We start from the raw sequence: 24,799 nt of genomic DNA, 5'->3' as shown, positions 1-24,799 counted from the left end.
TAAAAAAAAAAAAGAAAAGAAAACTGAAACAAGACAGGAGTCCCTGTCCGTGGTGGAATTTGGTGCCTTTAGAAGCAGAGGGATGAAGTAAGGGGGAGCTCTTTCACAAGAAATAGACTCTCACATCTTGGGATTTGGGGAAACAGAACTGGCGAGGTGTTTTTTTCTTTTTTCCCTTCCCAGGCACTCTGTATTATTAAGACACTCTGTCTTATAAGGGATGTTGGATAATTAATCCTGCGGCGAGGCAATAGCAACAATCATTCGAATATATTTAAATAATGAGGAAGCTCTTTAATGTGGACCCGTAAAATAATTGTGGGCCGGTGGCGTGAAGGAGGGAGGATCTGGATTTATTGAAATGTTCTTTTCCCCTTCAGAAGATGGGGTTTCCTTTTGTGTACGTACACACACACACACACACACACGCGTGCACGCGCGCGCACACACACACACACACGCACAGAACATTTAGCCAGAACCCTGCTAAGTCTTTTTCCCTTTTCAGTCGAGAAGAATCAATTATGCCTTGTGGTCTCTTTCCAAAAACCACTTTTGATTGTGTGATTTTGTTTCAGTCGAGAGTGCTCCAATCAGCCCCTCAGAAACAGGCAGGGGGAATAAAACACACACACACACACACACACACACACACACACACAACCCTCTCACCAAATATCTGGGCGTCCGCGTGGCGTCTCGGCAATTGAGAATATCGACAGCAATCACAATTCCACGGCTGTTGAAACTTCGCTTCTAATTGAACTGGGAAAGGTAAACCCAGATTCAGGGCTCTGCACGCTGTAATTGCAATAATTTAATTTAGCTATTTAACCTGTAATTCAGTGGTATTTATTAAGGAGCATGGGAGAAAATGAGGCCATTAGGAGCCAGAGATGAACACATTGAAATGAAAATGAACACTTCTAACTGCCAGTTGACCCTCGGTCTGTAGCAGTTTTTATTAGGCTGGTCACGGTAATTACCAGGACGTGAATCAGGGAGGAAAGTGAATAATTCCGTAATGAACATTTTTATTCATTATCTCGCATTTTCAGAAAGCGGACAAGGATCTCGCAAAAGTATCGGTGATGTGCTCGTCCTGTTTGTTTGGTTTTTTTAAATGATTGTGTGTGGACAATGGCCCCGATCCATGGGGAGCGGGCGTCTGGGGCGTCTGAGTCCGAGAGAGGCTCTCACTGGTGGGTCATCTGTCCAGGGCCTGCTTTCGGGGGGCGTGGGGGAGACGGCGGAACCACACAACAGGTTGTCAGCCTGGCAGGGACCAGGAGAGCACATGCCTGCCAACCCCGCTGGGGAAGGGTTTTTTTCCAAAATTACTGAGCAAACAAAATGCTTTCTTGACTTGCAGATCCACGGATAGTCCTGTGCCTTTTTAGGGTGAGTCGTAAAGCCGAGCGGTGTTTGGAGGGCTGGGGGGCCCGGCTGGGAACACGGGACAAGAGCCTTCCTAGCCTTGGACCCAGGAATTCTACTCCTGGGACGCCACCCTGACGACTCACCAGGGATGTGCCTGATAACACAGATGCATAAGCTGCGGGGTCCTTGTCGCAGTGGCAGGTTTTGAAAACACGTAGATTCCAAGAGGAGGAGGAGGGCTGCCTGAGCCGTGTCCCAGCCGTGGGATGGGACATGGCATAGCGATTACAAATCACGATTCCACGGCGTTTCTAGCGAGGTGGGAGGAGGGTCCCAATGTAGTATCGAGAGAGAAAAGCGCAGACCCAAACTGTATACAGTCAGAGCTCAATCAGTGCATGTCTGTGCGTGTGTGTCTAAGTCCCCGAAAAAGTGACCGGGAGGGAACACCAAGATGTTATGGGAAGTCACTTTGGTGGTTCCTACTTTCGTCTGTATCCCAGTCTCTAACCTGGTTCCTACTTTCTTCTGTATCCCAATCTCTAACCTGGCTCCTACTTTCTTCTGCATCCCAGTCTCTAACCTGGCTCCTACTTTCTTCTGCATCCCAGTCTCTAACCTGGCTCCTACTTTCTTCTGTATCCCAATCTCTAACCTGGTTCTTACTTTCTTCTGTACCCTAATCTCAATCCGCGACGTTTTCTCCGAGGAGAAGGTGTCCCTTTAAAAGTCAGAAGGGGCAGTAACTTTGGTTTAAAGTTGGGGTGACTTTGGCTGATGGGAAAGAGACGTTTCTAGCCGGGCTCCCTGCATGGGGCTCTGCCAAGCCTGTGGTTTCATTAGCTCCTCCCACTTCCCAGAAAACCATTCAGCCCTTAGATGGAACAGGGGGATAGGAGCTGAGAGCGCGTGTGTCAGTCCGGCGGTGATGGATAGCTTCCCAACCTGGGAGGCTCGGATCCCTGTGCATCGGGAGGCATTATTAGTTTTATCGGCATTATTTCCATGGCCTGCCTGCGGCCCCACATGGGGAGTCAGGGGCTCTTCTCCTCCGGGGCTGAGGCTGCGTGGTCCAGAAGTGGGGCCCTGTGATGAGGCCATGTGTTGAGTTGATGGGCTGTGGTCTCTGCCTCTTCTCCACTCCAGCCTCTGGCCACGGTCATTTCCATTCAGATAGAGATGCGAGACACACTCCTGTTTATTCACGCGGCTAAGCAGAGGGAGGTGTGGGGAGTGTGTGTGTATCTTAGTGTTGTCAGCGAATCGGATCAGATACTCGGGTGATATCCCCCCCCCCTTCATTTCCTCCCCTTACTCGCCCTCTGATACCCACAGGAACCTCCTGGAAAAAAAATGATTCTCTTTGCAATTTCCAATTTTCCAACGTCACTCATTTTCTTTAGTGAGTGCGCTCTGAATATTGGAGAGAAAGAAGGAAAATGACTGCTCTGCCCTGAATTCAGAGTATGTGGACTCTGCTTTGCCTCCTGACTTGAGCCGGCTGGTGGGAAGGGAACAGGGGGGTCTTTAGACCCCAGGGGTGGTGCCAGGCCCTCTGCGGAGGTGCACGTCTGCCCGCAGTCCTCTTCTCACTTGTCCGCTGGCTGCCGCCAGCATAATCCCACACAGCGCCCTAAAATGGGATGGCCACTAACAAAAGGCTCTGCCTGGGGAGGGTGCAGGGCGGGCGTGGGCGCATCACGCAGTGGGCTCCCAGGTGTGGATCTTGGGTCTCCGTATACTTGGCGGGTGAGAGTAAAGTTCATGGGAACGTGTATACAAATCCTTCTGGCCAAGCTCCTAGCCAGTTCCTTGCTCGTGGTACACGTTGCATGTCCCCCTCTGTCCCCGAGCCTCACTGTTAGCAGGATCAGCATGATAATCCCAATAGCCACCTACCCCGTGAGCAGCCAGTGTCACCTTGGGTGTGGGGACCCCCGGCTTGTGCCAGGTGCCCAGTGAAAGAGCCCTCGATGTGTCTAAAAGGGCCTTGAAAGCATTGACTCGTCAGGGTGGACAGCTGCACGTGCTCCCTGCTCACAGAGCGTCCGTTTGGTCGGTCAAGAAGCCCAGGATCCTTTTTCCGTCCCCCCTCTCATGTGGGTGCAGGGCATTCTCTTTGCAGGCACATATATGCCCGGGTGCCACTGACCTGGCTGAACCTCTGAGGCTCACCAGAATCTTGGGAGCATTTGTTAAAACAGCCGCAGAGGCAAAGAGTCAAGGAGGCTGGGCTGCTCTGAGGGAGGGTCTTTCTGGGAAGACTGTGGCCTGGGACCTTGCATCACATGCAGGTCCATCCGTAGCCATGGTTGTTGCTGGGGGGTCAGGACCTGTCTCCCTGCAAAGCCGGCCACTGGCCTGGCTTGGAGTGAAAGGGAAGACACTGGAGCCCCTCAGCGCCCCCCCCATTTTTTATGGTCCAAAAGAGGGTATCACGGCACTGCACCCCAGTAGCCACCCCGAGCAGAACGCAGCCCGCCGCGCGCCAGCGGAGGAACTCTGGAACCTTCCCTCCGCCTGGTTGCCTGGTTACAAGATCATCTGTCTCGAGTTCCCGAGGAGGGGGCTTGGCTGGGGGGACGCGGGAGGGGGCGTCGGGAGATAGTGTCTGCTGTTGGGAATGCAATGAGTACATTTGATCATATCTAATTCCCATTTATATTACGCTGGACAGCCCCACTGCCCAGCTGCCCTCTTGAAGCCTCGGACCGCTGGGGTTTTTTGATGCATGAATGAAGACTGGGAAGTGGGCCAGGACTTGGCTCATGGGCTTCTCCATCATTTATTAGCTCCTAGTTTTAATTGTTTCCCGACTTCTTTCCAGATATTTATCTAGGAAGGATTGTCAGTTCTTGCTGCGTCCTGCAGACGTGCGGGGCAGGCATCGGCTGCAGAATTTTTTTTTTTTTTCAGTCTTTTTTTTTAGGGCCGAACCCGAGGCATATGGAAGTTCCCAGGCTAGGGGTCGAATCAGAGCTGTAGCTGCCAGCCTACACCACAGCCATAGCAACACCAAATCTGAGCTGCATCTGCAACCTACATACACCACAGCTCGCCGCGACGCCAGATCCTTAACCCACTGAGCATGGCCAGGGATCAAATCCGCATCCTCATGGATACTAGTCAGGTTCGTTAATGCTGAGTCACAACAGGAACTCCTTAGCTGCAGAATCTTAATGGCTCTTTTGGGTGGCAGGTGGGTTTCGGTCCAGCAGGTGCTGACAGAACACCTACTATGTGTCAGATGCTGCCCAGTGATGAAGCCATTCAAAGATGGAGAGATCTGTTGTCGCTTGGGGGCGAGGTGGGAGTGCTGTTACTGGGAAATGGATTTCCATTTGGTTTTGAGTGCCACCTGGACTGCTGGCCCCTGGATGGGTTTGAGCTGTGTGACCTCAAGCAGATCGCTTTGCTTCTCTGAGCCTTGAATTCTCCATCTGAATCCAAGGCAACGACCCTAGTAGAAGTCAGCAAAGAAACGCTGGAAAATGTGGGCCATTGTTTTTGGGGTCCTGGGTCTTGGGGTGTGGGTGGGATGGGGTGATGAGGGGTGCTAAGCTGGGAAGTATAAGCTATGGGCATGCTGTTGCATTCGGCATTCGGTCTCTATGAAATGGGTGTGCTGGGGGACCCCTGGAGGAGATGGGGGGATTCATTGCTGGCTTCTCTTCCTTTTCTTCAGAGGGAGCCCTGGGTCAGGGCAGACCAGCCTCTGGGGCTGGGTTTGTCGAGGGCCCTTAGAGGCCAGGGTCAGGAATCCTGGTTGGCTTGCCAAGCACACGTGTGACTTGTGTGTGTGGGGGGGTCTTTCCTCCTCCGGGTACCATGGGGAGGGCTGGGCGGCCTTGCTTGTTGCCTGCCTTGACTTTCCACTTTGGGTGGCCGTGGGCAGACGTGAGTAAGTCCTCAGCCTCGGGCTCCTCCTCCGCAGACTGCCGCAAAAATACGTACCTTGTGGAATGAGACGAGGACCTGCTGACCCCGTGCCAGTTGGTCTGCCAGCTCCTGGGGCCCGCTGTCCCCAAGGGCTTTGGCCGCATGGTTAAGACAGGCTCTGGGGCCGTACTGTCCAGGCCTGGGGCTCTGTTCCTTCACTTCCTGTAGGACCTCAGGCTGGACACCTCAGCCCTTTGAGTAAGACAGAGATGCTCGCTTCCTCTTGAGGCCCTTTTGCAGACAAGGACTGTCACCCTGGATGACAGATTCAGAGGAGCTGAGCACCTTGCCTGGGGTCGCCCAGCTATCACCAGCTGAGACCAGAAGCCTGCGGAGTGTCTCGTCCTTTGCTCCCGGTGCAGGTGGCCGCACAGGACAGTGTCCTAAGTGGCCCAGAGGGCAGAAGCCTGCTGCCACTTGTCCGAAAGCCCCAGCTTCTTGGTGGGTGGGGGTCTCGGCCCTTCACGGACTGCTGCCTCTGTGGTTGGGGACATTCTGGGGCTGGGAGCGTTTGCTTTGTGCTCAGGCATAGAGGACAGCATGCCTGGTAGAGTGGTCCTGTGACCAGCCCCCGGCCTCCCAAGGTTGTTTCCACGCCATCGTGTTTGGGAGAAATATGGCGAAGGCCAGGTGGTTCGTGTGCCGGGGGACACACGCGTCCCTGAAGAAATGGGAACTCCTTGACTTTGCAGCCTGCTGTGGCGCCATATTGGTTGGCAGGAACCATCAAAAGCCACAGGGCCCTCATTGCCGTTGACAAGCATCCGGGCGCGTGGAATGGCTGGATTTCCTTGGCATAGAGAATTGATTTGAGTTGGCGGCAGGCAAAGGGGGGCAGAAAACTAAACCCTTCGATTGGTCAGCCTGCTTCTCGAACCTGGGTTCAAAATCCTCTTCAGATTTGAGGTTTTTAAAAAGACAGATCCCTTCCGAAATCTGGCCAAAATGAAATGATGCCAGACTTGATTAAAAAGTGGTGATATCAGACTCTCTTTGAGAACTGGACTAGAACTGCTGTTTATGGTGGAGTTTGTACGTGTGTGTGTGTGTGTGTGTGTGTGTGGCTATTGTTTCTTCACTCAGTTTCATGCATGATGTTAGATTTGGGGCTTCATTGTGTCTTTTATTTTTTAGAAGGGATGCGTTTTTTAACAGAAAAGAGTGGTGAGAGGAGGGGGGAAGGTCAGCCCTCTGCAGCCGGAATCGGAGTTCTCCAGCATGTTATGCCAAGTTGGTTGTTATTATTCCCCCAGAAAATAAGGTCCTTCTTTTTAAACTTGCTTTTAACATTCTGCCCTTGGCATCTGTTCCAGGCGTTGTGGACGAACGTAGACTGTGTTCTGACAATGGGTTAAAGCAAGCACTTATTGAAAAGCATTCTCTACTTAATTACATTTCCTTCTTCTGGAAGCTATTTTAATTTTTTTTTATAATCACATGTTAATTGTGTATTAGCGGGGCCTTTCTGATTAGTTGAAAACATAATGAAACCTTTGTAAACAACACAGAGAGAAAGAAAGAGGAATGTGTGAAGCAGAGACAGTGGTGATGAGCCAGTTCTAAGAGGCTGAAATAACTACATTGCTTGATGCCAAGGAGGGAACGAAATGGTACCTGGAAGTCCCTTTCTGAGTGATGACTCCCGTGATGGGGGTGAGGAACCAGGGCTACTGACTAGTGGACGGAGAGGGTCGGGCTCATGAGCGCCCCCTCTCTTCCCCTTTCGTCCCAGCGCCTTCTGCTGTCATCCGTGCATCCCTTCACTCATTCATTCACTCATTCCTTCACTCAGTTATTTGTTTACTCCTTTATTAACTCATTTATTCACTCTCTTAATCATTCATTCACTTTATTCTCTCATTGGCTCTTTCATTCACTCATTCATTCATTTATTCACTCATTTATTCATTTACTTATTCATTCACTCATTGCTTCACTCATTCATTCATTTGCTCACTCGTGTATCACTCCTTTGTTCACTCTCTTGTTCATTCCCTTTATTCACCCATTTGTTCGCTCATTCATTCACTCATTCCCATTCTTACCCATGCACAGCCTCCTCTGTTGGGTACCGACCAGATGTAAGGTTCTTTACACCCGTATCCTGGATCCTCAATACGGGTCTTCACCCCATTTGTGGAGAAGGAAACTGAAGCTCACAGCTGAGGTTGCCCATTCACGTTCAGCCAAGGCTGCCAAGCAGGAGAATCAGACCAGTTAGGCCCAAGAACCCAGCCCCAACATGGTTTGGAACTGGCCGTCGTGTCCCTTGCCATCCAAACTTTAGCAGGTCCAGAGATAATCTGGTCTCTGGGCCAGAACTGAAGAGAAGGCAGAGTTATGGGAAGGGGTGTGCGTGTGCGTGTGTGTGTATATGGCAGGGGGTGAGGTGAAAAGTGGCCAGAACTGCTGGCATTGTTTTATTTTCCGCCTTTTAACAGCTTTATTGAAAGCACCAGCCCCAGTTTACAATCCCTATTGTGGCCAGAGGGGCCCCCCCAAGCCCGCCTCTGTTCCCCCTCTAAAGAGCTGGGCTTCCAGGGGGGTTGCAGTTCCCAGGCTGTTGTTAGGAAGCGTGGCTGGGGCGCTTCGGATGAAAGTGCTACTGTGTGTGAGCGCCAGGTTCCCGTGCGTGCTCCAAGGAAACGCTGCCAAGACAGCGTTGTGAGCAGCCGCCAAGCAAAACACACGCATTCCGTCCAGTGGAGCCGGCTCACTTCTGCAAATAGAGGAAAAATTGACTTTCTGATTTGGAGTATTTCTACAACTAAGAAGAATCACTCCAGTGATTGTTCTAAAAATATTCCAGAGGCAGCACGTTCTCCAAGGCCTCGGGATTCTGAGCGGTCCTTAATTGTACTTTTTATGTAATCTCTTTCTCTCGCTTTTTTTTTTAATGGCTTAAGCGTGCGTGGTCATCCTCCCCCCCTCCCCCATGCGTCAGTATTGCTGCCTTGTAAAAGAGTGGCGTGCGCAGCAGAAATTGTATTTTTATCTCTTTGACTTCAGGAAGTATATTTGGGTTTTCATCTCCTGCAGCCGCCGTTGCAAGTCTCACATCTGAGCAGCCGAATCTAGGGCAGCCCCTGACACCCCGGCACTGGTGGCCGAGCCCTGTTCTGCAGGGAGGCGTCTGTCACGATGAAGGCTTTTTTGGTGGCAGGGGCGGCGGGGGGGGTGTTATGTGTGCTGACACATCGATTGCCCCCGCCTGTTCAGGCTGGCAGTCCCCTTTCCAAGGCACAGAGCTCCCTAGGAGCCCGAATCCAAAGCTCCAGGCACCTCTGGAATTCAAATGATTTCCATAATGATGAAATTGATCTGGGGTGCCACAAGTTCATTTACTGCCAAAAGTCAACGATGAGGTCCCCCCCACCTCCTCTGCTCTGGCCTCTCAGAGTTTCTCCACCCCCCCTTCTCCCTCTCTGCTTTGTCCCCCGACTCCCACTTTCCTCTTGCAGAGCGGATAAATAGTCCTCAGTTCAGAACCACTGTTGGAGTGGGGTCCCCCCCCCAAACTGGCAGTCACTACAACCAGGAAAAGGAGTGGAGAATATTAGCATCTATTTTTAGGTTCACGCATAACCAATAATAACAGAGTGGACTCAAAGGCCTTGGCACCTAAGAATGAGTTCCCCCCGAAAAGTGTCTTTTAGAAAGAAGCCAAACGCTGTTCCCGGTTTCAGGGGCGACCCTGGTGTGTGGGGGACGTGGGATGACGAGCTGTCTGGCCCCGTGGTACCCACGGGACTTAGAATGGCCAGGTAGGGCCAGAGTCTGTACCTTCAAATAATCAAGACTTTTCCTTTAACAACAATGTTCCCAGGCTGAGCTTCTAAGACGGATCTGCTAGAATTAGGTAACCCATCGTCTTATTGGTAAATGGACAGATCTGAGGCATTTGCTGGTGCCTTTGGCAACATTCGCTAGGCCTTTTTCGGTGTCATTGCCTCTCCTTCCTCCCTCCCCCCGCCCTCCCCCGGAGCGGGCCCTGGCCTCTCACAGGCAGGATGATTTCTGTAACCATTTCCAGGAATCCTGTTCTGTGGCTTGAAACGTTGACTCCTTCGTGGGTCACCTGATGGGGCCAGGTGCCAGGTGCCAGGTTTCATTTCACCCATCAGCCACCCATCTTTGAGAAATCTAGAATTGGGCCGTCAGCGGGTTTTGTGCCCGGCTTTCTGAACACCGTGTGGCCAAGTGTGCATGTGACAGCGTGAGAGTGATTTCCTGGGCTCAGCCCAAACCCTTGCTTCCGCCGGCGCCGGCTTCTCCCTGCCAGCCGGCCGCCCCACCAGCCTTGAGGTGCTGGAGCCATTGGAACTCACGGGACTCCCCTCAAAGGGGGCCCAGGCACCTTGGCTTCAGATTCTCTAGGGCAGACCCCGACAGGACCCTTCAGGGGGCCGCCCTGGCTCCAGTCTGCAGGGACAGTTGGGGCTGTGGCTCCCCGGCCCCTCCCACTCCACCTCGGGCTTCCCTCACCTCCTCTGTCACCGGATGGCCTCCTCTGCCCCTGCATGGTTCCTCCTGCCCCTTGGCGTCGCTGCTGCCTTGCTCGCCCTCGCGGGTGGGTGGGCAGTGCTGTGACGACCAGCGGGCACAGCTCTCTGGGCCATGGGCAGAAGGCACATCTAGACGTGGTTAGGTCCCGTCATTAGGCCACCCAGCCACGTGTGTCATGTGGGGCGCTGGGGTTTGGAGAGGGGCCACATGGCGATCGTGGTGAAAACCTCTCCCGGCTCCCGTGTGTGTGTGTGTGTGTGTGTGTGTGTGTGTGTGTGTGTGTGTGTGACACACCCCTGCATTCCTTGCATTTTTGCACAGACCAGTGCGTGGGGGTGGGATGCTCGTTTCTCTTTCCCTACCCTCCCGTTTGGTACATCTCCGAATCCTCTGGTTTTCCATCACGCTGGCCGCTCCGCTGGGCACCGGGGCACCGGAAACGGGTGCTGTGAGCCGTGCCTGGCGAGGATGACCATCTCCCGGCTGCCCGCGGGTTGGAGGAAGCTGGCACCGCGGCAGAGGCAAAGCGCCGCAGAAGTGCCGCAGGTTTTTCATATGGAAATGTGAAATAATGGGGTGATTAAATAGAGCTGTATATTAAAGTACATCTGACATTAGAATTACCATAATGTGCTGTAGCCTTAGGCTGAGTACTTTATTTGCCATCTGCGTCGGCCCCAAATCCCCCGGGGAAGCGCTAAAATATTCTGAATAAACTCAGCTCGAGTTCTTATTGAGAGTAAAATACCATTTGTGGCACGTCGTATTGATTCGTCTTAATTGTGGTGCAGAAAAGAACATTCACTCGCTGATGACTTTTGTGCTCGGTGACAAGCTGGCTGGAGTTACTCTAACACTGCAGTTGGTTAACCTGGATGGGGCCAGGCGGGCACCTTGGCTCCAGCCGGAACGCTGCCCTGCCACGGGGTGGGGGGGGGGCACGCGGCTGGGGCTCCCCTCCAGCTTCCCCCCCTCCGCCCCCCGTCCTGCTCTCCTCCAGGGAGGGTGCTGGGGAGCGGGGCGACCACGTGGGGACAGAGGCCCCTCTGGATACCTGCCCTCTTCTCCCGTGACACCCGGGCAGGCACGGACCAGCTGGGTGCAGAGGTGGTCCTGGGAGTCATGACCCGGTCTCAGCTCGTGGCTGGCGCTGAGATGTACTAGGTATACTTGAGAAATCAAACATGAAAGAAAGAAAAGAATCCACCCATGCAGGCAAACCCTGGGTGGTTGCTGGTTATGGCGGTGGCATCTCCCAATGGTCCCTGCAGCCCTTTGGGTGGGGAGTGGCGTCGGGGTGGGAAGCGCGTATGCATTAAAGAGACACCGTCATCGGTGGGAAAACACTGGGTGATCCTGACAGCGCTCTCCCGTTCCTGAGGTCCAGTTTTCACCCTGTAATTGCCTATCATTATACACCATTTAAATATTCAAACCTCCTCCACAAACCTTGGGCTAGCATGTTTTTATTACAAATTCAGAACAAGGGAATAACCTTTAACTTCAGAGACAAATGAGACAAATTTACAAGTGCACGTCTGCTGTTTTCTTGTGTTTTATCAATCCCCGCGGACCCGAACACTTTTGCTCTAACGCCACTCAGAACAATATACATAGATTACTGCTTGTTTGGAGCGTGTGGCTATGAGTCCCTTTTGCATTCGCTAACCTATATAACTCGGCCGCCAGGCTCTCCATAACGTCAGTTATCTCCTCCCAGCTCCACGGACACTCCATTAAATCGAGATTTACTGCCCCTGCAATACTTCTTGGGGTGGAAGGGTGGAGATTTTTGTGGATTTCAGGAAAGGAGGGATGGGGGCCTGCCTCTCGAAGGAGGTTGTGTGTCGCTGGGAAAGGAGACGTCCCGGGTGGGCCAGCCAGAACGTGTGCGTGCGAGGTGCCCGGCGTGTGCCCACGTGTGTACACGGCGCTCGAGCGCGCATGCAGCTCACTGCTGGATTATTTTTGCCTGTTTATTTCTTAAGTCACTCTTGATTTTTCCATTAAATGATAAGGATGATTAGCTCTCTGCTTCCTCTTCGTGTTCTCTGTGAAATCCCTGTCCCCAGAGTTCCAGAATCCTTTCAGAAAAGCTCTGTCTTGTGGGATTGTGGGCGGGGGGGGGGGTCCGTTCATCTATCAGCCCATCAGCACCCACTGGGCAAGCGGAGGGCCTTTTCAGAGACATCTATAGAAGGCACATTTCAGGGGACCCTAACAATGCATTTGTCTGTTTCAGGGAAGGTGTTATTTCCAGGGCATTTGAGTGCCATGTGCAAAGGGGGTCATCTGTATAAAGAGAGTCTTGAGGAATGTGCTGTACTTTTTTTTTTGTCTTTTTGCCATTTCTTGGGCCGCTCCTGCGGCATAGGGAGGTTCCCAGGCTAGGGGTCAAATCAGAGCTGTAGCCGCCAGCCTACACCAGAGCCACAGCAATGCAGGGTCCGAGCTGCATCTGCAACCTACACCACAGCTCATGGCAACGCCGGATCGTTAACCCACTGAGCAAGGGCAGGGACCGAACCCGCACCCTCATGGTTCCTAGTCGGATTCGTTAACCACTGAGCCACAACGGGAACTCCTGTGCTGTATTTTTTCAAAAACACTGTCAATGAGTTGCCACGTATAACACCACTCCAGTGTCCAGCCTCTGGTTCTTCCGCCTGACTAGCAAACCCCGCAGTTCTCAGCCTGCCCTGAGATACCCGCACGATCAGCAATGTCACTTGGGTTTGGGCCAGGGGCTGTTTCCTGAGCCTGAACTGCACACCTGGTGTGACCACAGAATCGAGCAGTTGAAAGCGAGACTGTTCTGTGGAAATCTAGGGTGCATGGTGCCTGCAGCTGTGGCTCAGTTTGAATACGTCCCTGTACCACTGAGAAGCTGGACCACCCCGTTCCTGAAGGTGGCTTCACAGCCTTGGGTGTTTGGACAGGAGTTGTGCTAGCATGATAGGACTTCTTCTGGAGAAGGGGACTTAGACGCCAGCTTCCGTCGTTGGCTAGTGGTCCTCACTGATTGGATTTTAAATTTCCTCTTTTGTGTTTTCTCCTCTCCAGCTTCAATTCTTTGTTATCTAGTGTTTTCATAATTTGGAAGGAATGGGCCTGGTCTGAAGCAAAACTCTGCAAGGGGTTCACCTCCACCCCTTTGTTGTATCGAGATTCTGTTATACTGAACAATTTGTGATTCAAGTAGGCCTTGAGTGTGGCCTACATGTAAAAAGAAGAAGAAAAAAAAAATCAAAGTTTTCATTGTGATGGAATTCGCCGCCATGGCATTTGGTCTGTACCTGGTCCTGTTTCTTCGCATGTTTTCCGAGCCTTCTCGGATGGATCTCACCTCCCTTTTCAGCTCCACATCCAGGTCCTCCCATCGTGAATCCAGGATCCCACCTCCACGCCTCTGTGTGCGTGCAGTTTCCTCAGCCAGGCACACCCTTTAGACTCATTTTTCCTTCTGAGCTTGGCTCTGGGGTCCCCCGGGAGAAGTTTCCCCTGACCCTCCCAGGCTGTCAGTGTCTCCTCCTCTGGGTCCTGGACCACGTGGCACAGCCTTTCTTAGGGACCCAGTGGCCTGAGCCCTTCCTGGATGTCCATGGTGTCAGTAGCATCTTGCCCTGGACCGCGGGCTCCTTGAGGGCCTCCCTCTGCCCAGCGCGGGCCTGGCACACAGCAGACATGCGTCGAGATGGGCCTCTCATCTTTTGCTCCGACGATATGGTTTCTGGGGTGCCAGATGTGGTGTGACCTTGGGTGTGGTCCGGACAGGCTCCCTGGCTTTCTTAGGAGGATGGGAACGTGAGCCAGGTGTCCTCCTGGCAGGGTCTCTGAGCCTCGGTCTGGGTGATGAGGGTGGGCGGGTGTGGACGGCTCTGTCCTGGAAACCCTGCAGGATGAGCAGGGGATGGATCCAATGGCTGGAAGCACCCTTGCAGAGTTCTCCTCCCGTGCTAGCCTTTCTCAGCGCCTCTCCCAGCCCCCCTTCCCCACCTCCTTAGGTGGGAACAGAGGAGCTGCCTTCTCTTTGGTGCACACCCCCGCCCTGCCCTGCCTGCCCCTTCCCTGGAGGCTCTGAGGTCCCCCGGGCAGATCCTGCTGTGCCACAGAATCCTTTGTGCCCACAGCTTAACCCACCCCTGCTCCCTGCCCCCCCACCCGTGGCCCATGCCCCCAAGGAGTCCCTGTGTGTGTGCGGACTAGCACCGAGCACGCAATGACAACGGATGAGTGAATGGATGAGAAAGCGGGGATAAGACTCCTTTTCCTTGGGTCCTGTGACTTCCCCGGATGCTCTTTTGTTCGAAGCTAGATCCGTGGGTGTTTTTGTGCACCTGGCTGTCTAGGAGGACATAGGGGCCTCCATTTGAGGCTGCAGTGAGGGCTGGAGGCCCAGTTCCTCAGACCAAGTTAACTCTGGGCAGCTGGAACACAACGCTGACCTCCGCTGCTCTCGGGGCAGGTGGACTGCTGCTGAGTGAGGTTTCTCACTTGTTAGGCCTCTTTCTGTTCAGCCAAGCTACGGGTGGCGTTTCCTGCCCAGAGCCTGCAGCTTGCTGGCGCTGGCCAGCTCGCTGGTGTGCGTGGTGCAGGAGCACTTTGCTGGGGCCGGTGACAGCAGTTTGCAGTCCTGGTGAACGGGCGGCCAGGTGTGTGTTGGCCACAGCACAGGCCCTGGGCTCAGACCTAGGCGTGAATCTGGGCTCTGTCACCCGGGAGCTATGTGACCTTGGGCCCCTTGCTTAACTTAATGAGACCGAGTTCCCCATTTAGTTAAAATCTGGATTAGAACTCACTTTCCAGAGTCATGAGCCCAAGTCCACCACTGGCACGTGCAGCTTGGATGGGAGTCCGGCCCACCAAAGTCCAGGGTGGATGATGCCAAGGTGTGTGTCGCCAGCGTCAAGTAGCTTTCCCAGAGGCTGTGGGAATTCGGGGGGGGGGGGGCTCCCTTGGGCTGGGTCTCAGATGTCTTGCAGGGAGAGAAGGAAGGCAAGCCTTCCAGGCAGCAGAAACAGCAGGTGCAAAGAGGTGTAAAAAGCTCAGGCAAGGAGAGGACGGGAGGGTGTGTGGCCAGTGCGCAGGTGGCAGTGAGTCTGGCTGGATCCTGGAGGCGGAGTGCCCGGTGCTTCCTCCGGGCACAGGGAGGACGGCTGTCCCGCTCACCCGCTCTTCCCCGGGCGGCTTAGAGGTGGACAAGGGTGGTGGCGGAGCAGCTGGGCTCTGCTCAAGTCACCTGGCATCTCAGCGTGCCCGGTGGCTGGAACACAGCCAGCAGAGAGGCGTGGGCGTGCTGGGTGGGGCCCCAACCGGCGAGCCCGGGAAGCGGGGCGTTGCTGAGTCTGAGCTGCGCCCTGCTCCTGAGGCGGCCTCGCCCGGAGGGCAGACGGCACAGCCTGGGCAGGTTCACCCAGACCTGGGCAGACACTGGGGATGACGTGTCCTGCTGGTGATGACCCAGCGACGCCGGCCAGGGGGGCGCAAACAGAACACAGCACGGACACAGGCACTGGCGATTCTCAGGCACGGTGCGTTAGTCATCCTGCCGGCGGCCAGGGTCACGGCCGTGGACAAGATCAGCTAGGGTCCCGGTCTTGAGGGAGCCTGGAATCCGGCCCAGGTAATCCTTATTACATACATAACCCAAGGCCAGTCACGTGGCCTCGTGCAACTTACGTCCACTCTCTGAGCCTCCTTTATGGCTCCCGTAAGCCGTTATCATGATACTCATGTTGCAGGTTCTCACCCCACCTCCAGCCCTCGAACGCGTCTCTCTCCCGGGACCCTGAACGCCGCCCTGGCAGCGCCCGTGCTTTTCATGAAATCACCGAGGTTATTAGGTGCCCCCCCCCCCAATCTGAGCGCTACTGTCTCTCGGTAGCAGCAGATTCCTAGCGGATGAAGCGTCTCCAGTGCCCGCCCGTTCAATGAATGAATGAGAGGCAGGTGTAGTCACTGCTCCCAGCAGGACACACCCTGCCACCTCGTCCACTCAGCCCTGTCGGTCCTGGTCCCCCACGTCCTGGGCTCATGTGAGCTGGAATCCAGGAACCGCAGCGAGGCCGACACCCCCTCGGTGTGGTGGTGATGGCTGTCTGGGTCAGAGAGGATTCCGAGGCCCGGAGGGCAAGTGCGGGGAGGGATTGGGCATGCCTGGCACGGGCCCTGGTGGTGGGGCGTGGGCTCTGTTAGACAGAGGCTGGTTTAGGCCTTCATCACCAGGCACACTGGTTATTAGGAGCCGTTCTCTTACTACTTTCACCGCCCCCAGCAGCAGCAACACCCAGCCAAGCGCTTTTATTACCTTTCCATGAGATAATCGGCCTGATTTCACCAAGTTGTGGCAGTTCTAGTCAAGAACAACGCATCTCCACGTTTCGCTAGCTCGTGGTTGGAACGAAAGGTGAGGTACAGAGACACACAATGGGCCCGTCACCTCCCCCGGGTCCCTGGGCTTGGGAGCGGGAGGCGCCCAGGTCGGTGCCCTTTCCGCTTTCCATTGGGGGTGTTTATCTGGAGCACATCTGGCTGTGTGGCCTTGAGCCAAACCCCTCTTCTCTTCCAGGCCTCACTCTCCTCCTCGGTAGAATGGTGCCCATGACAGTTCTTGACCTTGGGAGCTGTGGTGAGGACAGTTCTTCTTGGCTGTGGGCGGCTGATGTCGGGGGTTTAATAATGGTTTATTGTGACTGCTGTCATCATTCCCTTAGCTCCGCCGTCTGTCTTGGGGAGGCTGAGGTTTGTTTGAGAGGAAGCATTCAGAACAAGCAGGGACACGTATAGGTTTTGTCAATCAATGACCAGGCTCAGAAATAATCTGAACACAAAACTTAACCAAGACCAGTGGACATTTTCTTTCTGGGGTCACGAAAGGGGAAAAGGGGAGGCAGTCTTTAGCCCAATAAGTGGTCTCCTGATCGGGAGATAATGGTGATTTTTTTTTTTTTTTTTTTTTGCTTTTTAGGGCTGCACCCGCGGCACATGGGGGTTCCCAGGCCAGGGATCGAATTGGAGCTGCAGCTGCTGGCCTACACCACCACCACAAACACCAGATCTGAGCCGCATCTGTGACCTACACCGCAGCTCACGGCAACGCAAGATCTTTAACGCACTGAACGAGGCCAGGGGTTGAACCTGCGTCCTCATGGATGCTAGTCAGCTTCCTTGACCGCTGAGCCACGACAGGACCTCCTAGAGACAATAGTGATCATAAATGCCATCACTTTGGGACGGAGGAGATGGCGTTGTTGGCAGGCATGGATTCTGGAGAAAGACTGGGTGGTTGACCAGTGAATCCGGCCCTCTTCTTGGACACTGGGCACCCCGAAATCCAGAAAGGGGAAGGGGCCTGCCCAGGGGCCCCTGGGTCCAGCAGCCAGCCTGCCCCTGGACGGGTCTGCCTGGCATCCCATGATCCCCCACCAGGTCCTGAGTGGCTCACCTGCTCCGTGAAACACGTCCCCGCCAAGACCAGGGACCCTGGTGGACCCGACTGTGGTCCATCAGTGGGAAATCTACGCCCGTCACGGGGAGGACACACATGGTGTGGCAGGAGGACCTCGGCCTTTCCATTGTGAAACAGGACCTGCCACATGTAAAGGGAACGCCCCATCTCTCAGGGGTGCTGGGGGCGGCTGGGATGGAGCGGGAAGCCTGAGCTGCTTCTCTGAGCTCCCGCTCATCACGCGCTGGCAGGCGTGTGGTCCTTGACCTGCCTCCCTCAGAGGTCACGTGAGGGATGCTGAAATGCCAAACCAACAGTCAAGAGCCCTGCAAACTGCAGAGTGCTCTGTGTAGAAGCCAAGACCCAGTTCTGACTTTCGTGTCCAAGTGTCAGGCTTCTCATTTCTGCCTCCAGCTTTTGGGGGAGAAAGACCTGGGCTGGCGATCCCCTGCTTGAACTGGGAGGTGGCGTCTGCTTGCCGCTCCCTCTTGAGCAGCCATGAACGACCACATTCCCCCCAGGCAGGAATCCCCTTCTATTTGCTATCGCTTAGCCTTAGGAGGGGCCTCTTAAACTCTGGCGCTCAATTACGGCCTTTTTATTGAATAATAACTCAGGTGTGCTTTTCATTGAGCATCCCTGATACCTTTATTGGTGTTATTTCAGGAACCCGAATAATAAGGATGAACAATTATTTAAATGCTCATTAAAGAAAAAAAACACACAAAACACCAAACAGCTCCTAGCAGAGGGAGAGTAGCCTTGCGTTGCAGGAGCCCAACTGCAGGTTGGTTCCCAAGAGTCACAATAAAAAATGATGTTTCCTCAGCGTTTGCATGTTTTGACTTCCCTGGCACCTCGACTGCATCAGGCAGGCTGCTTTAAAATTCCGCCGCGGTTTTATTACTGCCAGCCTTACGCAGGAAGGCTTCCCTGAACCAGCCACTGCCAGGTACAAGACGGATCATAAAAAAATGAAACATGCAGAGCCCAGCCGTAACACCTGCACGGTGATGCGCAGATTTTGTCGGGTGTGTCCACGTGCGGGATCTCGTTTGCTCCCTCGTCCCTCCTCGGAAGCAGGCGTGTTGTTCCCCCTCCACTGATGAGGAAACCGAGGCTCAGAGAGGTTAGGTACCTCGATTGATATCACTCTGCCGCAAATAAGGCAGAGGTAGGCACCCGGGCTGCTGTCCAGGGTTCTCGTAACTGAGAGGTTGCAGGGAGGATTTGGAATTTGAGAAAAACATACAGGTCTCCCTTTGGAGCGTGCAGAGCCAAGAAGGTCCAGTGGATTCTAATATGTCTGAGGAAGGAAGCGCGCAAGCAGACCAGGAAAACGTGGGCCCTGGATTCTGTGTCTCCAAGCCCGATGGAAGGATCCGAGTGCAGCTGACGTTTCTGGGTCTGTAGGCTGCATTGCTGGCTAGGTTGCTTCTGAATCTCTTCGGCATGGACCTATCCATTGGAACCCCAGCAGCCACAGTGGCAGCGTCTTGGGACATGGATCCTCTCTGGGCCGCCGGCGAAGGTGGATCTTCCAGCCCCCTCCCCCGGCAGGTGGCCTGGAGCTCCAGGACGGGGTGACAGCCCTGAGTCTGAAGCAGCCGGCTCCCAGGGGTCTTCTGCGTTTAAACACGAGCCGTCTGCGACCATGTGTGTGGGGGCTTTAAAATACTCAGCAAGGTGGCGAAGAGAAAAATAAAAAAAAATGTTCCAAGTGGCTCTTCTCTGACATGGTTCAGTTCTCAAAAAGCGAGCAGCCCCCGTGTTGAAGGCTACTTCCAGGCGAAAGATAACCAGGAGTGGTGACATGGAAAAGAACGTTTTATTTTCAAAGGAAATTCCAGGAGAGTAGAAAGAGCGTTGTTTAGGGAGCGCCTTTGAGGGCTGGGAGATTTAAAAAGTATTGGAAGCTGTCAGGTCCTGGGAAGTGAGTCACCTGCAATGAACATTGCCACCTGCAGTGGAGGGACGTGGGGGAACCAAGTTGGTTCAGGGGTGGGGGAAGAGGGGCCCTGGGATCCCATTCGATGGATACAACACAGAACGCTTCCCCACCTGATGGACAGGTAACCTCCTCCCCAGGCGGCTTCAGTTAGAATCTTAAAAGTATCTTTTGCTCTTTTTTTTTTTTTTTTTAATTTTAAACAAGAAATGGAAACATCCGAGTTCTTTAGAACATGCAACTACATGCTTCTCGGCAGCTGCCATTTGAGTTTTAAAAATACATATATATTTTAATGGGCCATTCTGGCTGCATTGCAGTCTTCATTCTTGGCCTGCCCGGGAGTTCTGCGCTGGCTTCTGATACCTGCATTCCTCAGGAGCCATAAAACTTTCTAGAAACTGTGTGGACATCAGAATAAGAAACAGGAAGTGCTCTGGAGACATGAAGGACATGAAGATGAGGACAAAGGCGACTGGGCCAAGGGAGGGGGCCCGACTTAAAAACACGAGGAGCCAAGCAGCCGTGGGCCGTCACTCGATTAATGAGAGTGGCTGCAGCCAGGGTACAGAGCTTCACGTGAAGGCCTATGACCTCGTGGAAGTGGCGCTTCATTTGTGTTTTTAGCGGCTGGTCAGAAAGGGAGTTTTTATTTATCTTCTTATGTATTACTTATTTATTGTGCCTTGCTCCAGAAAAAAGTTTGAGGGGGACTCTGCATACGATGGCTGCTGGCCAGTCCTCCTGTGAGCCTGTCTGAGGGGAGAGTTCTGCTCCCCACATCCATTAACCAATAAGCTAGGGAAGGAGCCGGTGCCGCCAAGAAGCAGGTGCTTTTCTGTGCCAGCGGTGTGGCACACAGCAAGGGGGGCTGGGGAGTGCAGCGGCCTGCCTGCTCCAGCCTAGGGCCTCCTGCCTGTTTTCGGGGGGGCAGCCCCCCTCGGAGGTGCCCACATGGGGAACCGAATCATGCAGATGTAACTGGGGGAAGGCAGGTACCCAGGCATCCTGGAGAAAGAGAATCGTCTCAGAATTTCTCTGGGAGCTGTGTGTGAGGTAAAGCTGAACTTAGAAGAAGAAGAACTTAGAAGAAGCTCTGAACTTTAGAGCTCTTTTTTCCTTTCTCCCCCCACCCCCCCACCGCCTATACCGGCTCCCCACACTGGTCTCAACCACCAAACATGCAGACCAAACAAGACACGAGTGTGCAGTGAGGCCCGCGTGCAGACACCGGGCTTGGGAGGCATGTCTTGGTTTCTGGCAGTAGGTGATCTGGCCCAGTTGGCTCTGTGTCTGGGAGACTCTCCACCCTGCCCCCCTGCCTGGTTTGCGGGGGTGCAGGCCCTTGGTACCTGTTGGGTCTAAACTGTACAGAACTCGGGGCATCTGGTCCCGGAGCCGCTTGGTTTTTACTGCTAAGGGTGAAGCCCTGGAGAAGCGTAGTTTGTGGGTGAATCTCCCGGGGAGATGGGGGTTGGCTCCCCCCCCCCCCCCGACACACACACACACGGACCCAGCCTATGGTAAGGAACATGCCTGCAGCTACTGTACTTTATCAGCGTTCAAATCTCCCAGGTACAAGAAAGTCTGAAAAAACAAAAGGGGGTTTTCAAGATTGTGGCTGTGATGTCCTGTTCCCTTTTCCTTCCCTGGTCAGTGAGCAGATCTGATGGTGGGAGGCAGGGCCTGCCCACACCCGCCCCATCCACGGGAGGCATCAGGAGAGAGTCTGGCTGGAGACGCAGCCAGTTTCACCTGTAGGTCAAGGACAGCGGCCACAGGACCGGCTCTGGATGGAACATGCAGGCTCCATGCAGTGACTGCTCCAGTGAGGGACACAGACAGGGACGTGTTGGTTCTGTGCCACCAGTGTCCACTCGGATTTGCTCCTGATGCCACCAGTGCCAGTTTGTCACAAATCCCTGCTTGCTGCCATTCATCCTGACTGTCTTGTCAGATGTGACATTCCTTCACTCAGCATTTCTGGCACAGGACTTCATGACCTCACGTAGGCCAGTGGCCACCCCTGCCCCCGCCTGGCGTCTGTAGAGGCCAGGTTAGACACTACTGCTGGGGGGGAACTTGTGTGAGGCCATTCGAGCAATGCGGGTGGGAGCCATCACCCAGTCGTGATCTTTACAACATGCTGAATTTCCTCTGTCGCTACACATCCGTGTTGAAATTAGACAGTGCTTGGGCGGTCCCGTGGTGGCTCAGTGGAAACGAACCTGGCTAGTATCCATGAGGATTCGGGTTGGATCCCTGGCCTTGCTCAGTGGGTCGGGGATCCAGCGTTGCCGTGAGCTGTGGTGTGGGTCACAGACGTGGCTCGGATCCCACGTTGCTGCGGCTCTGACGTAGGCCAGCAGGTAGAACTCCGATTAGACCCCTAGCCTGGGAACCTCCATATGCCATGGGTGCGGCCCTAGAAAAGCCAAAAAAAAAAAAAAAAAAAAAAAAAAATCCTAAACGACACAGGGGTATCAGCTAGTTCCCTTAAAATGTTTACAAGGTGATTCAGTGTGTTTTTCAGAACCTCCTTGGATCATATTTTGCTGAGTGATGGGGGCCAGGGCAGTTTTGCCAGTCCCCCGCCCCCCCACATTTGGCAGTGCCTGGAGAGATTTTTGACCCTCATGACTGGGGAGCAGAGTGCTCCTGGCTTCTAGTAGGCAGAGGCTGGGGATGCGCCTGAACCCCCTGCAAGGCACAGGACAGCCCCCACGAGAATTCTTGCCCTCTGAACGCCCCCAGGGCCTTGCTTGACAATGCGGATCCAACTGTGGCTGGTGTGAGGAGGGCGCTGAATGCTCGACGTGTGCTCCGCCTTCTTTTCTGCCGTCCAGCTGTCCAGCCGGCCGATACTCCCTGCGCTTGGAATCAGGCATTCTCCCCAACACAGCTCCTCTGGCCTTTGAGATAATGGGTGTAAGGGACCCTGTATTTTAGGGGCATAAACCAAGGTCTAACTGGCTGAAGTCCATGCTCCATCTGGGCGTTGTCGACCACCTGCCCACAGAGCAGGTTCCCGGTCCCTCTGCCGGGGGTATGTCGCTCTCGCAGGCCTGGGCCTGTTCAGGAGGGGTCCGGCGGCCGCCGCGGACATCCGCGGATGCCCTCCAGGGCCAGTGGCCCTGCGGTGCGCGCGCCCTGGCCGCCTCTCACGCTTTCTCTCTGCCTTTCTGTCCGTGTGTCTCCCCAGGTAAAGATGAGCCTTCCAGCTACATTTGCACAACATGCAAGCAGCCCTTCAACAGCGCGTGGTTCCTGCTGCAGCACGCGCAGAACACGCACGGCTTCCGCATCTACCTGGAGCCCGGGCCGGCCAGCAGCTCGCTCACGCCGCGGCTCACCATCCCGCCGCCGCTGGGGCCCGAGGCCGTGGCCCAGTCCCCGCTCATGAATTTCCTGGGCGACAGCAACCCCTTCAACCTGCTGCGCATGACGGGCCCCATCCTGCGGGACCACCCGGGCTTCGGCGAGGGCCGCCTGCCCGGCACGCCGCCGCTCTTCAGCCCGCCGCCGCGCCACCACCTGGACCCGCACCGCCTCAGTGCCGAGGAGATGGGACTCGTCGCCCAGCACCCCAGTGCCTTCGACCGAGTCATGCGCCTGAACCCCATGGCCATCGACTCGCCCGCCATGGACTTCTCGCGGCGGCTCCGCGAGCTGGCGGGCAACAGCTCCACGCCGCCGCCTGTGTCGCCGGGCCGCGGCAACCCTATGCACCGGCTCCTGAACCCCTTCCAGCCCAGCCCCAAGTCCCCGTTCCTGAGCACGCCGCCGCTGCCGCCCATGCCCCCGGCGGCACGCCGCCCCCGCAGCCGCCCGCCAAGAGCAAGTCGTGCGAGTTCTGCGGCAAGACCTTCAAGTTCCAGAGCAATCTCATCGTGCACCGGCGCAGCCACACGGGCGAGAAGCCCTACAAGTGCCAGCTGTGCGACCACGCGTGCTCGCAGGCGAGCAAGCTCAAGCGCCACATGAAGACGCACATGCACAAGGCCGGCTCGCTGGCCGGCCGCTCCGACGACGGGCTCTCGGCCGCCAGCTCCCCGGAGCCCGGCACCAGCGAGCTGGCCGGCGAGGGCCTCAAGGCGGCCGACGGCGACTTCCGCCACCACGAGAGTGACCCGTCGCTGGGCCACGAGCCCGAGGAGGAGGATGAAGAGGAGGAGGAGGAAGAGGAGGAGCTGCTGCTGGAGAACGAGAGCCGGCCCGAGTCGAGCTTCAGCATGGACTCGGAGCTGAGCCGCAACCGTGAGAACGGGGGCGGCGGCGGCGGCGTGGCCGGGGTGCCGGGCGCGGGCGGCGCGGCCAAGGCGCTGGCCGACGAGAAGGCGCTGGTGCTGGGCAAGGTCATGGAGAACGTGGGCCTGGGCGCGCTGCCGCAGTACGGCGAGCTGCTGGCCGACAAGCAGAAGCGCGGCGCCTTCCTGAAGCGCGCGGCGGGCGGCGACCCGGGCGACGACGACGACGCGGGCGGCTGCGGGGACGCGGGCCCGGGCGGCGCGGTCAACGGGCGCGGCGGCGGCTTCGCGCCGGGCGCCGAGCCCTTCCCGGGCCTCTTCCCGCGCAAGCCGGCGCCGCTGCCCAGCCCCGGGCTCAACAGCGCGGCCAAGCGCATCAAGGTGGAGAAGGACCTGGAGCTGCCGCCCGCCGCGCTCATCCCGTCCGAGAACGTGTACTCGCAGTGGCTCGTGGGCTACGCGGCGTCCCGGCACTTCATGAAGGACCCCTTCCTGGGCTTCACGGACGCGCGCCAGTCGCCCTTCGCCACGTCGTCCGAGCACTCGTCCGAGAACGGCAGCCTGCGCTTCTCCACGCCGCCCGGGGACCTGCTGGACGGCGGCCTGTCGGGCCGCAGCGGCACGGCCAGCGGGGGCAGCACGCCGCACCTGGGTGGCCCGGGCCCCGGGCGGCCGAGCTCCAAGGAGGGCCGGCGCAGCGACACGTGCGAGTACTGCGGCAAGGTGTTCAAGAACTGCAGCAACCTGACGGTGCACCGGCGGAGCCACACCGGCGAGCGGCCTTACAAGTGCGAGCTGTGCAACTACGCGTGCGCGCAGAGCAGCAAGCTCACGCGCCACATGAAGACGCACGGGCAGATCGGCAAGGAGGTGTACCGCTGCGACATCTGCCAGATGCCCTTCAGCGTCTACAGCACCCTGGAGAAACACATGAAAAAGTGGCACGGCGAGCACTTGCTGACTAACGACGTCAAAATCGAGCAGGCCGAGAGGAGCTAAGCGCGCGCGGCCCCGGGCCCCCGCGCACCTGTACAGTGGCCCCGTTGCCAAGCGAGAGAATGCTGACTTGCCGCCGCGTCGTCGTCGTCGTCACCGCCACTCGGCAGCCCGGGGGAGGCGGCCCCTCCAACCTAACCTGTGTCTGCGAAGTCCTATGGAAACCCGAGGGTTGATTAAGGCAGTAAAAATTGTGGAGCCTTTTAACTGTGCAATAATTTCTGTATTTATTGGGTTTTGTAATTTTTTTGGCATGTGCAGGTACTTTTTATTATTATTCTTTCTGTTGAAATTCCTTTAAGAGATTTTGTTGGGTAGCCATCCCTTCTTCAGTTT

General features: G+C 55.6%; 1 protein-coding gene across 1 annotated transcript in view; it reads left to right on the top strand.

Annotated features, from left to right (window-relative positions):
* The window catches only part of BCL11B (B-cell CLL/lymphoma 11B), a 90,730-nt gene extending 66,264 nt beyond the window's left edge, over window positions 1-24,466 (top strand). Inside the window, 2 exon segments of the mRNA NM_001297633.1 lie at window positions 22,423-23,021; window positions 23,024-24,466. Of these exon segments, the coding sequence (NP_001284562.1) occupies window positions 22,423-23,021; window positions 23,024-24,466 (2,042 nt within the window).

This window comes from Sus scrofa, chromosome 7 (genome assembly GCF_000003025.6).
Source record: "Sus scrofa isolate TJ Tabasco breed Duroc chromosome 7, Sscrofa11.1, whole genome shotgun sequence".
NCBI classification, from domain to species: domain Eukaryota; kingdom Metazoa; phylum Chordata; class Mammalia; order Artiodactyla; family Suidae; genus Sus; species Sus scrofa.
The sequence above is the reverse complement of the archived record's forward strand: the minus strand, read 5'-3'. Positions and strand labels throughout refer to the sequence as shown.